Genomic DNA, 19470 nt, shown 5'->3' on the forward strand with positions numbered 1-19470 from the left:
CTACATTACCTAGAGGGAAATCTGGCGCTGCTGCGCTGTGGTATGCATGGGAATGCCGGTATATTGTGGATTCGGATTGGCATCGTTCTCGTAGAGACAGGACATCTTGAAGACGCGCTTGGCAAGTACCGTTCCATCTGTCACAATGACTCATTTTCTACTAGAACAGCGCGCGAAAAGTTGTTTTAGCTTTATTATTACGCGAAAACATGTCTTGTTTAACTATGAGAACTTGTTATTGTGTGTACGACTACATGTTACGTAAAAAAGTATTAGCGGGCCGCTAAAGTTGGAGGACAGACGACAAGGTTCGCGCTCGCTTTGAAACAGTTGGTCGTCTGTTCTTGCTTTTCTTCGCTTGGTCATGCATCGTGGGTGAGTAAAGATGTAATATGCGTGAATGGAAACATTTTATGAAGATTTTACTTTGAGAACGCGTTATTTGCGTAGCCATATCCACGTTTCAGACGAAGCCTCTTACAACACCAGCCAACACGAGCCTCGCAGACACATATACCGTCATTCCCATGACGGCACGGTGCCCCCTTAAGAAACTCCCATAGACGGTGGCGCCAGATTACCCTCTAGGTGTTATAGTGAGAAACTCTATGATGCCTGGCAAGACGTACCGTGCTCGCGCTTCTCCGCAGGTGGGCGACAGTGCGCATGCGCAAGCGAATGCCACGTGGTTAAGCAGTGAGGTGAAGCGCTCGTTCAGGGCCAGGAGCGGCGTAAGGACGCATGAAGGTAGCTTTGGAGCTACCTTATGCTGAGGAAGCACCAAGGAAGCCTTCACCGAGGGCCCCTCAGTAAGGAAGCTTTCAGAGTGACATAAGGTAGCCTCACCCCAATGAAGGCTTCCTTAGTGAGGTAAGGAAGATTTCATTGTTTGGCTTCTTATGCTGAAGAAGTACCAAGGAAGCACCAAGGAAGCCTTCACCGAGGGCGCCTCAGTAAGGAACCTTTCAGAGTGACATAAGGTAGCCTCACTGCAATGAAGGCTTCCTTACTGAGGTAAGGAAGATTTCATTGTCTGGCCCTAAGAGTCCTGGACAGGTAACCGGTAGTCATGGATCGACTACGCCTTAGCCTCAAAAATGGTTTACGAGCGACTAGACCAAATGATGTCAGACGAAGATGGAAAAGATAGCCTGGGCAGCGATCATAAAGGTTTAACCTTAAAGCTTCGGAGAGAAAATAACGCAAAACATGAACCAATAGCATAAGACTTTCTAAAAATTAATGAAAGGCAAATAGCAGAGATTGCAAAAAATTTAGAGAAGAAAATAGAGGCGATCCCTAGAACAATCTGGGAATATGAGTTATGCAGCCGGTGATAGGACAAATACGGCAAAAAAAGATTGTTATATCGGAAAGCGGGAACCATGTAAATGGTGGAAGAAGGAAATAAAGCAAGCTATCGAAGAGCGTGAGCAGGCGGCAAGGGATCATCGAGAACACACACTCACAAAAAAAAGCTAGTTAGATAGTAGTCGGTGCCACCATAAGGGCGCCAACCTCTCTTAATGTTACTTTCAATAAAAGAAATGACAATTTCGACACATGCATTTGTTGCAAAAATGTATTGTGCACAGCGGAATGCAGGAATGCACTTTAACACGCGCGTACAACGCAATAATAATTAACAAATTAAAATGTAAAGCGTGACGAAGCACTAATATAAAAGAAGGCATGTCTCAATTCACCCCTGGCAAAAGAAAATATTTGGGAGGATGTTCAAGCTTCGCCTTTAAGAATGGGACACGATAGCGTTCAAAGATCCCTGACTGCTGCGCAGGCTTGCTAGCAAATGCAGCTCATGCAACCGTAATGTTTTTCTGGAAACGCTGCCGGCGAACGCTATGCACGAAGACGAACTTTCTGGGTTTTCTTCTCCTTCTCTTTTATTTATTTATTTATTTATTTATTTATTTATTTGTTTATTTATTTATTTTTTGGTGGTGTTGCAAGAAACTGAGCTGGCTGCGTCGTTCCTGCTAAGACAGACCTCAAACAGCAACTGGAAAAGGGGTTTGTGTTTGAGTTTCCGAGCAACAGAATTATGTTTTGTCGCATAATAAAATTACAATACGACGCTATCATGTCTGGTGGTTGTGTGCAAGTTGTGCTTTATGAATATTGCGACGCATTTTACTTTGAGAAATTCAACTAATTCAGTAATGGCTTTGCGCCACGCGGAGGGGATACGTGGCCGAGGATACGTGGCTTGGGATGATTTTCTTGGCGACGGATGCCGACACCGTCGCCAGATTTTCTGCGACGCGGGGCACTTAACGCTATTTTTCGAATGAATGAAATGTCGGTTTCAAGCAAATTTATGGTAGTTTAATCATGGCAGACTTAGAGGTGTCAATAAGTTATCGTAATGATTAGGAGCCCGGCTGATGTACACCCCTCGTGCAGGACGCGTTTTGGCCATTCGCGTACTTGCATAGACATTGTGGATGAGTTCTGCACAAGTTTTCCATTCTTGTCGCCTATCGCCATCGACTCGGACGCTGTCGCGCCACCGTATCTTCCGTACACGACACTCGGTGCGATGAACGACACGAAACATCGGAAGTGAAATTCATCGTAACAAAATAGTGTCCCTGCAGTGGCGCTACGAATTACGCGAGCACGGTTGATGACAGTTATGGATGCGGAGTTCATATTAACAGGGGGCATTGTTTTCTAAAAAAAATTGATTTAATATTGATGTCAACGTGGACTAAGCGGAACTGAGAGAAAAGATGAAGACTGGAAAATCAGAAAATTTAGCCAGAAGTAAATGTGGTTTGCTTTCTGCTTGAATAAAAAGGAAATAGGGGCATACATAGAAAGGAATGAAAAGTGACAGAGAAAACTGAAACGGCGTTTATATATCATGGGCCCTGCGCACCACTATCTCTCGAGCATGTGACCACTGTCCCAATATTTTCTGTTGGTAGTGGTGCCGTCCGTGAAGTCTGTATAGAGCGGTGCCACAGGACGCATTAGTATGCACCACAGATCATAAGGCGTAAAATGTCTATACGCTTACCAGGAGAGCGACCATCATGGGTCCGCTGATGATCCAGACGAAGACCGAGTTGCCGTAGCCACGCCAACAGTGACTGCGCATGCGTGACTCCATGACCAAGCTCCAGGCTAGAACGCACAGGGATGGCAGGCCTGTGCATGTGCAGAAGAACCAAAGTTCGCAAATTCAGGAGCAACATCATAGCGGAGTGCATCTGCACCTTAGCACCTTAACAGCACGAGAGTTAAAAAAAAGGAATTCGTGTCGATTTAGCAGTAAATACGAGAGGAATGAGTTGGCATTACGTCGCACCCCGTTAAGGTCCCGGATCCATGGTGTATGCCGCGTTCACCACATTTCAAAATTTACGCTCTCTTAGATAACTATGTCGAGCTCTCTCGACATACGTCCGGCCTCTTCGAGGAGCGAAGTACAACTGACAGTGGTTCGGAGCAGACCACCTCCTGTTAATATATATATATATTTGATAACGCTAACTGGTGCGTTGGAGGGCTCGGCTATTTCATTACGGCAACAATCTTCATGGATGCTTTCTTCATGATTTATTTTGTGAGAGCTCGTCACATGGTACCTAAAGGTACTGATGAAAGCAGCAGTGGACATATCGACCACGTTAATTGAAATAAAGAATTGAAAATAAATCGAAATGAAAGTGGATGGAATAACAACTGGGCGCAGGTGTGATACGAACTCACGTCTTCGCATTACGCGCGCGATACTCTTACCAACTGAGCTACCGCGGTACCGTTTCACGTCCACTTTCTGGGGTATTTATGTTATTCTACTAGAACGAACCCTGTGAGTGTTAGCTAGCGTCCCGACTCACGGCCTTGGCGGAGGATCTGGAATATACTCTCTGCCGCAGGCATCACGAGTGCGTGATCTATTTGAGTATGGCAACTGGTCAGTCGCCCCACACGTGCTGCCTGAAGGCGTCAAAGCTGCCGGGTTCGAGACACTCGCCATGTGGGGAACGAGAAGAAAGGAAACTGAGCGGCCCGATAATTAATAGTAATACCATAAGGAGCCCACAAACAATGACAACAAGGGCAGCATTGAGTAAGTTACCTGCAGTTCACGCTTGAATTAAAGAAATAATAAATAAATGGAAACGAAAGTGGATGAAAAAAAAATTCACGCAGAAACTTCTCTGGGAGTTGTACAAATATGCGTAAGCACTGTGCCACTTGCTCATCACCACGTAGCCCGGTATCATTATGAAATGTTGTGAAACTTGATTTGGCCGGTACAAATGCCAGCGCTGCGGCGACACGAACTGCTGCAAATGGCGGCGCAAGATGCATTGATGACGCAAGCAGTGTACTGTAGTTGGCGGCACCAGGTGCACTGACGACGTGCCGATCATTATAAGCCGTTATATATCGCTCTTTAGCACCTTGTCCATCGGCGTCGGACCATCATCAATCGTGATCTACCGTACTCCTGTGGCGGCTGCGTACGGCACGGCCGCGCGGACCGTATCTTGAAAGCGATCTGCGATGCGCACAGAGTGTGCCCACTGCTGATAGCTTCGCGCGCTGTGTTCTTGCCCCTTCGTTCGCGTTGATACGAGAGGCGGCACGAAGGTCAATTCGCTCGCAGCTGCGGACTCTATCTTGAAAGCAGTGGTCGTACGTTACGCAAGGTTTCTCTCTCTCTCTCTCTCTCCCTCACACACACACACACACGCACACACGCGCGCGTGCATTTTTTTTGTGACAGTTTTTCAGATGCTGTCGTTATAGGCTCTCCACCAGTGAATGTGAAGAGGAAGAGGCGTTGTTTTCTGCAACCCTTTATGGAGCACGACTCAGTGGACAACTGCCACGAGCTCCCAATTTTACCCTGGAGTTTAGGCCGAATTTCAGGCTCAGAGTGTAATGAATGGGTGAGCCGTCCTCGTGCTGACTTTCCCCGGGTATACTTTCTCAACGCATCGTCCCCCTTGCTTTCGCCCAGCCTTCCCCTCATCCTGATTTTACCAACTCTCAACGCCTTGGTGCTTTCAGAATTCAAGGTGTACAATTTTACATGCGCACGCAGCACCTTTTCCGAAAATATATGGAAAGGTAAACATATATGTGATCACGGCACATATCCCTAAATGAACTTGAAATGGTATGCACATGCTGCTTGAACGGAAACAGTCGGACGATCTTTAGACCTGAAGATAGTTTATCTTCTGTGTTTCACGAAACAGGAATGCAAATACTTGAATGTAACAAGTGCATGCATTCAATAAAAGCGATAAAACCGACGCATTTTTACGGCGAAGCTGTCGATGTTAAACATTCGGGATTTTATGGCGCCCGCGCGGAAAAACTCTCCCCTAAAAAGTGAGAGTTAAACAGAGCCAATAACAAAAGCAAGCGTATATCGCCGCTCGCGTCGGAGCTCGGTTTAACGGCCACCTGTGTCTAAGACGGCCCTCCGTCGCAGTTGTGTCTCTGCGAATGTATGACGTAGTGCGCGCCTAATAAGGCGACCGACGGGAATTTCTGGTACAATTTCGCTCTACCACGCAGAAGGCCACGTGTGATCTGTACGCCTGAAGAGCAGAGTAACGAGGAGGGACAACGAGAGCAGCGGCGGAAGAGAGACCGTCGACGTCGGGACAGCTCGATGGCCCGAGAAGAGCGTGTCCGTGCACGTGGTACGAAAGCGACGAGCAAGAGCCGACGACGCATATCGCGACGCTGAGAGACGTCGACGCCACGGTGCCGGGATTCGACGGCGCCTACGCAAGCTTCCAAAGAGACCTTCTCGATCGCAACTTCGGACCAAGCTGCGAAGAATGTGATCGCCTACGTTTCGATAACGACCTCTCGAAAATCAACGGCATTCGGTGGGAAGAGCGACGGCAGAAGGCGGTGGATGTGCAGGCGTGGCGCTTTCCTGGCAACAACGTTGGCAAATTTCGAGTCTGCGGCACGTTGAGCCATTCATTGTCTTACATGACGGACACATTTAAAAAAATCAAAGCCCCTTTCTTACAGAAGATGGTTAAACGCGAGGCTTTCCCCCAACGAATACTGAATCTAAGTCCAAAGCCGACGACCACGCAACGAACCAAATAAAGGCTGATCGACCAGATGCTATGTATATGTGATTTGATTACTTGCTTAGGATTGTATTTATTGTAGATCATGTAACCGTTGATTACACGTACACAATAACACTTTCACGAACGACTCTACACTTGTACAGTACTGCCTTGCGATCGCTGTGGTAGACGTTCAGAGGCTCTGCCAACGTAACGCGACATATCCTGCTTGCAAACGTGAGATCAACGCAGGAACAATGTCGCGTCGCGGGTCTTTGTAGCGTCTTCAATTTCAGCAAGTAGCGATCTATAGCATGAAACTCTCGATCCATATTTGCCGTGCTCTTTCGCCGCATCGATGTTAAAAATCACCGCACACGAGGATCGGTGTACTCTTGCTGAGATGTGGCTTTAAGGTCTTTATTGTTTCTGCCAGGAACGTTTCCGCATCACAACGAGACGTGTACGATCTAATGTACACGCTGACGATTACAAGACTAGTAGGCACCTCGAGTGCACAAGAGTCTCCCACATGGCTTCTGTATGCCGTTGCCGATACGCGGGATGGGCCTTACGATCGCGCTCGCGCTTACGTTCGCGTGCGGCAGCCTCTTCTTCTGCCGTGCGCTGCACCCGCGGCCAACCCATGATGACGGACGGGAATGCATTGCGTGACGCGCGTAATGCAATGCAGATATATAGAGTTCATATGGGTAGCGTGACGTTCAACCATCTTTCTTTAAGAAAGGGGATTTGGTATCTTTCCCCCGAGATCCCAAGAAGATCCCGTGTTCACGCGCACTTGCTGTCTCCAATAAACAGGGCAGCTCAGTAAATCATAACTGGGGTGGTGTCATGCCTAGCAGACGCTACTTGCGCTTCCAGTGAACTTTGTGCGCATGCGCTATTCTTGCTGAGCTCGTTGCTTCGCGTCGTTATCAGGGGCTGACCGGCTGGCCAGTCGACGCTGGCGTGGTACTGAGAATGTAAACTGTAGTGTATGTTGGAGTGCGCTCTGCGGAGGTGCGCGGCTATGGCTGAAGGCGAGCTCCGGATCTAGCCACACACAGTCATTCCGTGGTACTCCACAACCCGTAGCGCATGTAATCGCAGCTACGTCGGGTTTGAACCCCGCGTAATTTCTCATGACTGGTCAAGAAATGCAGCGTGTTCAGTGACTGCAGGGCTGCTCTTGCTATTGTTTGGTTTGTGCCTTACGCCGCAGACCCCACAAACTAGTTCTAGAAATCAGACTGCTGCTTCACCACCTCGTCGAGCATGCACACGACATCACATTACGGTGGATTCCAAGCAACTGTGTCATAATGGGCAATGAACGTGCTGATGCAGCAGCGCGATCTGCACATGAGGAGGGCTTGCAAGACTCCATACCATTCTCAAGAACAGACGCAGCAACGAAAATTCATGTTCTTGCAAATTAAGCCATAATATCTTTATGGAACACACCAAGCTTGAAGCACACACGTCTGCACCAACTGAGGCCGCCCCTTCGACTTCAACCCCAATTTGGACTTTCTCGACTCGAGACAAGTGTACTTTGCCGGCTGTGGCTTGGTGTCGCTTTCACAAGATCTCTTGCCTACCGAGTCGGTATAGACGAGAGCACGGCTTGCACTGACTGCGGCGGCGAGGAGACAACAGAACACGTACTTTGCCACTGTCCTCGATACAGCGCGCACCGGCTGTCGCTAGCGGTCGTGTTGGCATGCCTTGACGACAGGCCAGTTTTAGAACAGTCTTGGAAGGCCGACATGGCTGTCGTCGCACCGAAAGTCGATCAAGGCTTTGTTGATTTTTTTACGTGGCAGTGGCCTATCGGAAAAACTATAATGATCCCGTGCTTTTTTTTACGCCTTTCTTTATGTCCCCGCTCTTAATTCTTTTCGTCTTTACTTCCCCTTTCCTTTCCCCTAGTGCAAGGTAGCAAACCGGAGGCTTTGACTCTGGTTAACCTCCCTGCCTTTCTCTCATTTGCCCTCTCTCTCTCTCTCTCTCTGTGCGTGTGTGTGTGTGTGTATTGCGCTAAACACCTTCTCTGGTCATCCACCTGCGCAGAATGGGATGGCTCTTGACTTTTTTCAAAATATTTTTTTAAATGGCGTCACTATCGGAATAGTACAATGTCGAATTGGGGGAATCAGGTGTAGATTTGAAGCAACACGCGCACCGACGCATGCTTCCTTCGCTGGTTTCCCACAACACTTGGGCGCTTGAAAATGACACGCAGCGTTCAGCCGCAACATTCGAAATGATCTACTTTGAGTTCAACATCGCAGCCCACAGTGGTGCACCATATCGACGAAGCAAACGCGCGTTACTACGGGCAGCGTAGGAGAACGCTTACTGTGTAGTTGATTAGTAAAATTCGCCATTTATTATGGATAGCGAAGACAACAGCGAACCGCTGTGCATATATTTAACGCGTTATGCGACGTGTGTAGCTGCATGCCGAACTTGCAAAGACACCAACGATCCTCGAATGTCATCCTTGCTATCAACGCAGCACATGAAGGCCTTTAATGTGCTGGTGATTACACCGGTGCTTTGATTTTCATGCATACTGCGGACCGCGTGAACATTGGTATAATGAAAGTTTGTACAGGCTACCTTTGTTTCACCTCTTGAATATATGTCTCTTTTAAACGATTGAACGATGTCACTGACGAAATCGTGATCCCTATTTCGTATGCCGTAAACTTACAATGGTAGGTCACGGCAATGCTAGGTTTGACATTCAATCAGCTGTTGTCTATGTTTTAACGTCTCCTTTTACTCCAATCGTAGCAAACCTTTCATTGAAAAGATTCATTACGCCAGTGGTTAGAACTACCTTTTGCACAATGTGACCTTTACAGAGAGCCCTCGCAAAGTTTGATGTCGGCGGCTGCGCGAGCATTTAAAACGCTATCGCGTATTTTATGCACGACACGTGAGACAAATCAAGGTACTACAATGAGCGACTTCCATGTATATGTCGAAATAAGATTGGGTTTGGGAGTAACCTAGACGTACCGGGAAAGAGAAGAGCCGCAGGTACGGTGCGTTTGGTGGTGCAACGATCGAAGAATCTTCGGAATAAACTTCCATTTGTCAGTATAGGCACGCGCAACGCAATATAGATGTCGTTGAGCGTGCCGTTTGTTTTCTACGCGTACGATTGACACTCCTATTTCACCAAATGACTGCAAGTAAGACGCGCAAAGTCGGGAAGCTTTATAAGACAGCTGTGTCGACGAGACTTGGGTAATTTTTTTCTGCTTTATTTACGCAGGCAATCCGTCCTTTTTCCCGATAAATGCATAGAAAGTATTTTTTTGAAGGAAAGCAAAAAATAATAATTATAGTAAAAGAACGGAAGAAAAGTATGAGGACCGCGTAGCAACACGTCTGGAAGGTATACTTTATTTATGTGTCACACTTTTCTAAAATAAAAAAAAAATAGTCCCTCATGAAAGCTGCAAGATATCGCCTATGGGAGGATGACTGAACATATATTGGCTCGGACAGCTGGGGATAAGAAAACTTATGACACAAATGGGGACGTCACAGGCCATTTCTAAAGCAACATTTCATGTGGCGACGCGATAAGCACATCCTTCTTTCGTTTTTCTGTCAGCCTACGCTCAATCTTCCTCCTGTCCTCACTTCCTAGTTAATCTCGCACTCTTTTGGGGTCAAAGAGAATACTGCAGCTTAAGACTATGCCGCACTACGGTCCTCCGGGGCTGCTAAGCGAACTTGATTGATTTCTGAATTTAACTTCGTGACAGCAATCATTATACGATGGAGTGAAACGCCGCGCCAGTAGAGAACGACGATTTTTCTGCTAACGGGCCGTCTTCAAATTTGGGAGCACCGCAGACGTCCGCTCGTTGACTGCTCTCAAATATATTCTGTGGCAAGCCTGGCGTCCAAGACAACGACAGTGAAAACAGAAATATGATGTAGAGCCCCGTCTATATAATCCAGAGTTCGACGGACACCCGTCTGGCGAGGAAGGAGCATAGTGAAATAAAACGAACGCTCGCCAATGGAAAGACATGTATAGAAAAATAAAACTTGGAGTTTCGGGTCCCGTACGGGACCCTTGATCACAAAGCAAACACAGTGGCTCTTGTTTAAATACGATATAGATGGGGCAGTGCGCGTGTGTAGATTTCTGTCAGATTCCCATGTGTCCTGTTTATCGCATGTTGCGTCGTCTGAATGTGCAGTGATTCAAGCATTAGTCTTTCAGGCAGTTTCTTCTCTGTGGCGATAATGGATGCCGGTGGATAAAGGTTTCGCCACAACGGTATAACGAAAGTCCACGCACATGGGCAAATATCCCGATTTGCTTTCCATACACCCAAAGGGCCATAAGTGCTCGGTCGTGTCATCCCTGTTCGATCGTAGCTTCCGTCTCTGTTCGAGCCACACAAGACGCACAGCAGAACTGGGCATGGTACGGTAGGACTTGTCGAATAACGGATACCCACCTCAAATGCTCAGAGAACAGGAACGTCGTGCCTCAGCGCCCAACCGCCAAGCGGTTGCAAAGAAGTAACGCGCAGCCATTACGCATGCGCGCGGGGTAAGTGGGGCTTTGGCAAGAGTTTTCAATGAGTACGATATTCGGGTGGCGCATGTCCCGTCAAGCAAGTTGCGTGGTCAAATGATGCGCGTAAAAGACCCCTTGGAACGATCGAGGTACCCCGGTGTTGCGTATAAAATACCATGCAGAGATTGTGACGCAACCTATGTCGGCAGGACCAGTAATTTTAAAAAAGGGCATAAAACAGCATCAGCACGATGTCGCCTAGGGCAACTCATCTTCAAATGCTTTATCAGAACACCATGCGAACACAGGTCACCGCATAGACTGGGCATCGGCATACATTAACGCCACGGAGAAGAAACTGCCTGCGAGACTAATGCTTGAATCATTGCACATTCAGACGACGCAACATGCGATAAACAGGACACGTGGGAATTTGCCAGAAATCTACACACGCGCACTGCGCCATCTATCTCATATTTAAACAAAAGCCACTGTGTTTGCTTTGTGATCAAGGGTCCCGTACGGAACCCGAAACACCAAGTTCTATTTTCTTATAGATGTCTTTCCATTGGCGAGTGTTCGTTCTATTTCATTAAGCCCCGGCTATACTCTAGAAGCGTCATTTATTATTGTATGTTTTGTTTAACTATCATTAGTTTTTCTCCCGCCTTTGGTCGGCCAGTAGTCATTAAGAAGGGTGACGTACACGTGATAACGCTGCAATATGTCAGTGTTCCGAAGCCCCGATAAGTCGTTCCCTCAACTAGTAGTAACTAGAAAATCAAACATCATTAATCCCTCTAATAATATTTTCTTCAGGAAAATACAACATTTTATTAATGTTCCATTTTTCCCGAGGAAGTGTGGTACAATTTGCTGTCAGGCAAATATCTCCTAAGCTAGATATTCACAAGAGGGCACGAATCGCCTGTTCGGTGTGTAAAACGACCGTGACGCGGTTTAAGATCATCAAATCACGCTGTACACGAGCAAGCTGCCGAGGAGCGGCAAGATTCGTTGCGGCTCAGCCCCGTCACTCTCTTTTGCGAACTGCTTAGGCGATCGTGCGTGGTGCGAGTGCAGCTCAAGGAAAGAAAAAAAAAAGGAAAAGCCGCAGGTTCGCATTTCGCGCGGCGCGTGCTCGAATAGTGCTGACGCAGTTCTGTTCCCGGAGTAATGAGGGTACATTTATCCAATCAGAAGCGGCACAGGGACGTCACAACAGCAGTGTCTTTTTGCAGACGACAAGATTTCGAAGATGATGCTTCCCGCGAGCGCACTTTGGCACCATAATGACCCGGGGTATCACGTTGTGTGAAACCAATGCTCATTTGCCTTGATGTCTATAGGCGCTGCTGCGGCGGCGGGAAATTGCTGACGGCAGTATCTACATAGACGGACGTGAATTGCCTGCGAATGAATTAGGAGCGCCGCCATACCTTTCGCCATATCGGTGCGCTGCAGACTGCGTGCGGGAACGCTGACGTGGCCAGTGGCATTGTTCTCTCTGAAAGGCGTATGCTGCGATAAAGTGCGTCTTCATTGGGAGTTCGGCTGATCACTTTGTGCTGAAACACCCGAAAGGTATATACTAATAGCATACCTGGCCAACTATCCGGGATGCTTCGTAATGTTTACGAATTTGGGATTGTTCTCCATTTTACGAATGCTGCGTCATACTTTGTGAAGAAAATTTTTTTTTCTCGCAAAACACTTTTAGGGGTATTGAATAGCGCAGCTCAATGTTGCTGAAAATACATAAAATAAACTGTGACAGTACTTGTGCCACCCTCTTGTGGCAGTGCAAATTGTCATACACCAGTTGAGTCATATTTCAACGTGTTGTCATCACTGGCTTGCATGTTCAATTCTTGCATGTGCCAATGTCACGAAGATAAATATCAACTCAACTCATCAACTCATTGGATAATCGCTTCAGTCTTGTTTATTCGGGCAACCTTTCCTTTCTTTTTTGGGAGGGGGGAGTGAGGGGGGAGAGGCGTAGGCAGGCGAGATTGGCAATAACTAAGGTGACGCAAGAAGTCACTGTGATCTGAAAAATAATGCGTCGCTAGTCCGTATCTTCTGTTCCTGGCTTGATCCTGCTGAATATTGAGCTGCTTCTAAATGTAAATAATTGTAAATAAACTGCGCATGCACAATCTCAGAAAACGTGCGTGCTGAGGACGAAATAAGAAAAATGCGTTCGACCCCCTCCCCTCTTCTCCAAACAAACATTTCCCGCGTCTCTTTTTATTGCCCAGGGCACACTAAAAGGAATCGATTATGGTTCCTGTTTGCCCCCCTTGACCACCCCTACGCGCACCTTGTTATGTGCACGAGCTTTTTACCAATTTTAATGGTCACAGGTTGGCAAGTATGATAAAACTTGGCGTCGCCGCATAAACATACGGGCAGCAAATAATTTAGTCGCTTCGTTGTATATAACGACACAATCGTTTGCACATACATTTAAAGCGCAGAACTGAAGAAACACAAAGAAAGGAACGAAATAGACGGGACGCGTAGTAGACATCAACTAAATTTATTACACATTCACAAATATGCACGCAGGCGCGGTCATTGTACCGAGCGAGGGGGAGAATGCCCACATATCTGCGGCATGGAGGAGATATCGATGACCTACAAACAATTATTTATCGAGGAAAGAAAGGAAATGATTACCAATGTACTACGACGCGATTGTTTAAGCACAGATTACGTTTACAGTGCAGCAGTAAAGAAAAGAAAAAAAAGTCGCAGTTTCGCCCGAAAAGCGAATCATCGATTTAAATCGCAAATTAGTAGACAGCTAACTGTTGACCCTTTACGCGAAGCAGTTTGTTCTAGAGAAACGAGATGGCGCTTTCGGCGGCGCGCCTCACGTAGCCTCAGTGACAGCGCATGAATACGAAACCACTACCGCTTCCACCTTGCTTCTGTGCGATCAGCTGCCGGAAATGCAACTGAGTTTTCGCTAGCGCACTGTGCTCTAATCATGCTGGACTGAATCATGTGGATTGAAGACGCGTGCAGCAGTTGTCAGCAAAAATAGCGACTTGCATATTCAGGAATGGAATCAATCTGTGTAGCCCACCTGCCAGCGTTGTATCGCTAACCTTCAAAGAAAGTGCTTCAGCCCCGGAACGTCGGCAAGAGTACTGCTCGTTAAACAATGACAAAGGGAGTACATAGCGCCGCTTCCTGCCAGTTTCACGCACAGTATAAATAAGCATCTACCCCAACTGGCACGGAAACTTACGCCCACTCTATGGCCAACGTGTAAGTGAGTTAATGGGCTCACACTTGAATATATACGCATCGTATATGCACAATAAATGACGGACTACACCGATAGCGCACGAATGGTCGAAGCTGAATGTTTCGTGACGGTCCACAAGAGTAAGCGAGTTAGTAGCGATAATACATCTTTGTTACAAGGTATCACGATGTGCAAAACAGCTACGTTGGAATCCTTGCGAGCAGCAAGAACAAACCTATCGCAATTATGAGCACACCCACGAGCGATTAGGCTGACAATAATCAGATAGTGACCACCAGAGGAAATTCACTGATTCATAAATGTGACAAGCCGCTGCTTCAATATATTTGCCAAGAACTAAGAGCAAAACACAGTAAACCTGATTCAATTCATGAGCGGAAAGTTTGGATAGCTTGGAACACATGTTTAGCTCCGCTTTTAGAACAGGCACCATATACGCTGCTTTCGGACATCGCTTAATCCACTTCGAAAGCGCTTTTGCATGTCCTCTGATCTTGTGTCCAAAACTTCGTGTCGTCCGACCAGTCACCACCTATGATATCTCCCGAAACAGAGGTTTGCTAAGCCGCACCTACGTCATACACAACAATTGCAAACACGGAGGCAACGGAAGCAGTTGAGTAAAGCAACTGAGGCGTCACCGCGTGATCAAACTTGGCAACACCCACGGGATCGCCTCGAAGAGGGTCAATACGAAGCAATGATGCAGTTTTATCGGCCGTATAAATTTGTAAACATAGGCATACTAAATAAATTAACAAGCTTGGTGTCCCGCGCGTGCAAGGAATCATGAACGCATCTCACTCGATGAGCGCGGAAACTCGCTGTCAAAACGCTGCAGTGAGGAAACGCGGCAGCAGCAGCGAGTGAATTGACCTTCGGGCTGCGTGAATGCGAGCGTAGCCGCGAAAATACAGCGCACGGCAGGCTTCGTCGCTGTCGCAGATGGCCGGATACTTCTTGCAACACAGCACACTTTACCCACCAAAAACAAGGACCAATTACGGGAAAGATAGGCTTGTCTATGAGTCCTCAAACATAATGAACAGATACAGTGAATCTGTATCCTTAAATACTTCTTTAAGGACACTTAAGAAGAAATATGGGAGTGGTTAAATAGGAAAGATAACATAGAAGTACATAATGTACATAAGTACATTAAGTACATAATAAATGTACATAAGTACATTTATTCTAACATAGAATAAATGTACTTATTAAAGGGGCAATGCTTCTGCCATGAATTACACAATTTCTTTTCAGGATCCGCATGATATTTAAAGTAATATTTTTATTTTTGCGTGTTTTTGTACTCATACATTTATATTTGAATGGATCTTTGTCCGATTTTCTAATTTCCTTTGTTTTTCATTTTACTTTGCATTACTTTAGCAGTCAATTATGATGTGTGATCTTTTTTGTGTGCGTGCTCTTGCTTATAATGTTCTGCAGATTCGATGACGTTTATTATAGCAATGGAAATTATTTCTATAATTTTGGAACATCATTAGAATCTGTAATGTTTATTTGTATTTAGACAAGATGTACATTGCATTATAAGCTTGTCGGTGTTTGAATACAATGACAATAGAGATTGTTCCTACGTATTTTTTCGCGGCAATCAAGTCTGTTGTAACTTGCGAAAATGTGCATGCGTGTCTAATCTGTTGTCAAACCTGTCGCTTACGGGTACCGAGGCCTTTGTCAGGCCTTTATTCTCTGCCTACCCTCGCTCGAATGAACGAGAAATAAAATTCAATTCAGTTCAATTAAAATAAGAAAATACAGCGGTCCGGAGTAGAACGCGCGACCCCCGCCGTCTCTCCTTGCCCTACACCCCGATCCTTGCGCGCGACGGAAGGCGGCGCGCATCCTCCACGCTTTCCTCGCTTGCGTACGCAAGATGGAGCCGCGAACGCCGGCTCACCCGCGCATACTTTCACTCGCACGCTTTCACTGGCACTGTACGTACAGCACACGGCGCGCGGCAGCGACTTTATCGCCTTGGTATGGTATACAAAACATCACGGCGGCGGAAGAAATGCGCCGTGAGTGCCCATGTAAAGGACAAAAATGAGTGTGCCGTGAACTTTATGCATGTGTACAAATGCCCGTACGACCCAGCTAGGTTTCAAAAGATGAGAAGCTCCGCAGTGTTATTATGGCGAGTGCAGTTGCTGGCCGGTGAACGTGCTCTGGGTTTCATGTAGCACTTATCGGTCCACGAAGGCCAGTACAGTGAGACGTGGTTTCACATTCTGCGCCATCCTGAGAACCGGGAGCGTCGCAGAAGCTTCGGTAAACGGCATCAGCATGTGTACAGATGCCCGTACGACCCAGCAGGTTTCAAAAGATGAGAAGCTCCACAGTGTTATTATGGCGAGCGCAGTTGCTGGCCGGTGAACGTGCTCTGGGTTTCACGTAGCACTTATAGGTCCACGAAGGCCAGTACAGTGAGACGTGGTTTCACATTCTGCGCCATCCTGAGAACCGGGAGATGTCGCAGAAGCTTCGTTAAACGGCATCAAAGGCAGGTTCGGTTACGCGCGCCTGTAAACTTGCACCCTGTAAGATTACGCCTGAAAACTTTCGACGCAAGTGAGAACAGTTGCGCAACTGCACAACGATTCGCATTGGGGCAAAGTCCACCAATCACGACTTTAAAGTGACAAAAGAAAAGGTCGTCTGCGAGCGCACAGCGCAGACAGGGAATTTTGTGTTTGTGAAGCGGCAGAAGCTAATTATCCTCATTGTTTAGAGACAGACTACAGAGTGCTGAGGTTTTAGCATGATAGAGGAAGGTGGGTTAAGGCTAGACATCAATTCCATGGTGTTTTTCTGGGAGCATTCTATTATCTCCGTCCCCGCCAGCTCCTTCGCACCAGTTATGTGTGAACTTGAAGCGTCCCGTACAACTAGTGCGGGACGCTTCAGCGACGCGATGTGGAATGGAACTTGAGTAAAACTTAAGGGATACACATCAATAGCAAACCCTAATTGCGGTTGACTGATCTGCATATCATATGCGGGAAACATTCCTAGAAACATTTAGGCAGGAGATAAGGGTTAATTGCAAAATCTTAGCCGACAGCCGAAACTCACTCCCTAAATGTTTCTAGCGTTCAAACGACAGTAACATAGATTTTCGTAGTACGTTAACAGAGGGAAATCTGGCGCTCCAATTTCTCAGCTGCCATGGGAATCGTAGCTGGTACGTGGTGTTTAATAATTTGGCTTAGATTTGTTGAAACAGTGCAGTGCCGTTGTGCTTTGTTTTATCCTCACGTTTACTTATAAAGCAGCTAATAGTTATTTTGTTCAACAGAAATGTGACCTGAATTTCAAAGCATAAGTAAATTGTAAGTAAGTAAAGTAAAAGCATGCGTGTTTCTCTCCCCTTTTCTGCATGCGTTCCCTTCTGCTTTTCTTTCCATTCTGTATCACTTTACTTTTACCACAATGTAGAGTAGCAAACGGGATGTTTGTATTCCGGTTAACCTACCAGCCCTTTCGCATGTCATTTCTCTGCCTCTTTCTCTTCAGAACGTGTTTGTGCTAAATCTAGATATGGTTTCCTACGTAATTTGTGTACGTACAAATTTGCGATGAGAAATGGCTGTCAGGACTGGCAATGCTACAATGATCCGCAAGTTCGTTTGCAACAAGAAGGTCAATGTTTAATCAAAGCAATATAATCGCCGTCATTACCAGGTTGGCTAACTCGCGTAAAGGAGGCGCGCGCAGGTACTGTTGCCGGACTTCCCTTCAGTAGTTCCCGGCCGTTGAACGGCCGGGAAAGGAGATCATTTGCATTTTGCGACGTACTGCAAGCAGACGCATATACGGGTGTCTCCGTGTAACGTGTGCGTAATGCTCACCCCATCCGATTACGTAGTAGAGCTTGAAGGGTGCATCCTGCTGGAACACCGACACGGCGATGCGAGAGTGAAGCAGAAGACCCTCGACAAACATCCAGTTGATGGACGCCATGGCCGCGTAGAGCTTCAGCGACAGCACGCTCTTGCACAACCAGTCCTGCACAGAGGCGAGTTGTACAGTATACCAGTCGTCCTACAGCCACCCACCTGCACGGTTACGGTAGTTTCACATTGGCTGTCAACTCTGTGGTGCGACTAGCCGCGATCGTTGCGAGAGTACTGAAACATGTTTTCGAGAGCGCAGAAACTCTGCCACAAGCTTTCGGCATGTAAGATGAATACGCTTGACAAACATGAAGGTTGGGAAAAATGTAGTTTTAAAATGATACTCACGCTGGTCTCGAAATGGCGAACTGGGGTCATCGACACTATTGTGACGAAAAACATGAAACAAAATTTGACAATGTTGTATAGCAATAAAAAGGCTAGTCTTGATGACGTTGTTCATAACTTGGGACCTTCCTTCTGGCTGCGGGCACGTGTGACAGCCGCCGCAATTGTAGGAGTCAGTGTATTGTGACATCACGACACATCAGCCAACGTGGAACCGAAAATGGCTTGAAACATGCATTACACTAAATCATTTATGGCACTTTGAAGTTCGCCAGTAGAATTAATAGGGTTTAGAGGGCTTGGACATCTATTTAACGAATAAAAGAAGTGCGCAACGTTTTGTCACTGTTAAGTGCTTCATACTGTCGCAATACGTCCCCCCCCCCCTTCCAACAGAAGTTAAAGTAAATGAATGTCGAGTCACAGAGCGCGACAAGAAGACATGCCGTAGGCACCGCGCAAGAACCTAGACCGTCTCTGTCTCAGCTTATTGATGAACGAGCCCGGGGCTATGTGCCCATACTCTTTCATCAATAAGTACAGGGAAGCCGTAGGGAGTACGGAAAGTAAGCGGGTGGAAAAGCGGTGGCCTCGTTTTTTTCCTCGGCCATCATAATAATGGTAGGTCATTTTAGAGGACACAGCTGCTTTATGAAGGAACAAATTGTCGCTTTCGTGCCCATAGTATATGTTCAACACATTGGGAGTCGCACAGCTTTCCTGGCGTTCACGCACCAGGACATCGAAAAGTGCGTTAAGTCGTAATAGTTCTGCATGGTCAGCGTAATATTTCTACATGGGAGAAATGTTAAGAATCGTCCGTAACACAGTGTTAAAAAAATTGCCGCAGAACCCATCTCGTGATGACTGTCGACGGTAATGCGTTAGCATTGAACCAATATAGCGACACAACGCACTTCCCACCGACGAAGCGAGTTATGTATGAGGCTTGTACTGCAGCGGGATTCCTCTTTCTCGCTTCCCTAATAACGCTCCGTACTATCTATCGCCACCGCATTCGAAGCTTTCGCATGGCCTCCAAAATGCACGGCGCGCCGGTACGTGCGACCGCTGACAAACGCGCCTCCCCTGTTCCACACACCACTCGAGAAGACTGGGAGGCGACCCTGCTCAGCAGCTCCGGACTAGAGCAGCAACGAGCCATGGTCCAACGGGCTCGAGCGGCGGCTTCGACCAATTACGTCCAGACTAAGTACGACACCTAGTTTAGTGAAGCCCTCGGGCTTCGCCCTCTCTGTTGAATGAAGT

At 46.9% G+C, this 19470-nt stretch overlaps 1 protein-coding gene across 1 annotated transcript in view; it reads right to left on the reverse strand.

The window, feature by feature from the left end:
- LOC135919429 (corticotropin-releasing factor receptor 1-like) overlaps nucleotides 1-19470 on the reverse strand; it is a gene marked incomplete at its 5' end in the record, with an annotated part of 177790 nt that overhangs the window by 70239 nt on the left and 88081 nt on the right. The window contains 2 exons of the mRNA XM_065453255.1: nucleotides 3044-3174; nucleotides 17809-17965. Coding sequence (XP_065309327.1) covers nucleotides 3044-3174; nucleotides 17809-17965 — 288 coding nt within the window. The remainder of the gene's footprint in view (nucleotides 1-3043; nucleotides 3175-17808; nucleotides 17966-19470) is intronic.

The sequence above is a fragment of the Dermacentor albipictus genome, chromosome 1 (assembly GCF_038994185.2).
Source record: "Dermacentor albipictus isolate Rhodes 1998 colony chromosome 1, USDA_Dalb.pri_finalv2, whole genome shotgun sequence".
NCBI lineage: Eukaryota > Metazoa > Arthropoda > Arachnida > Ixodida > Ixodidae > Dermacentor > Dermacentor albipictus.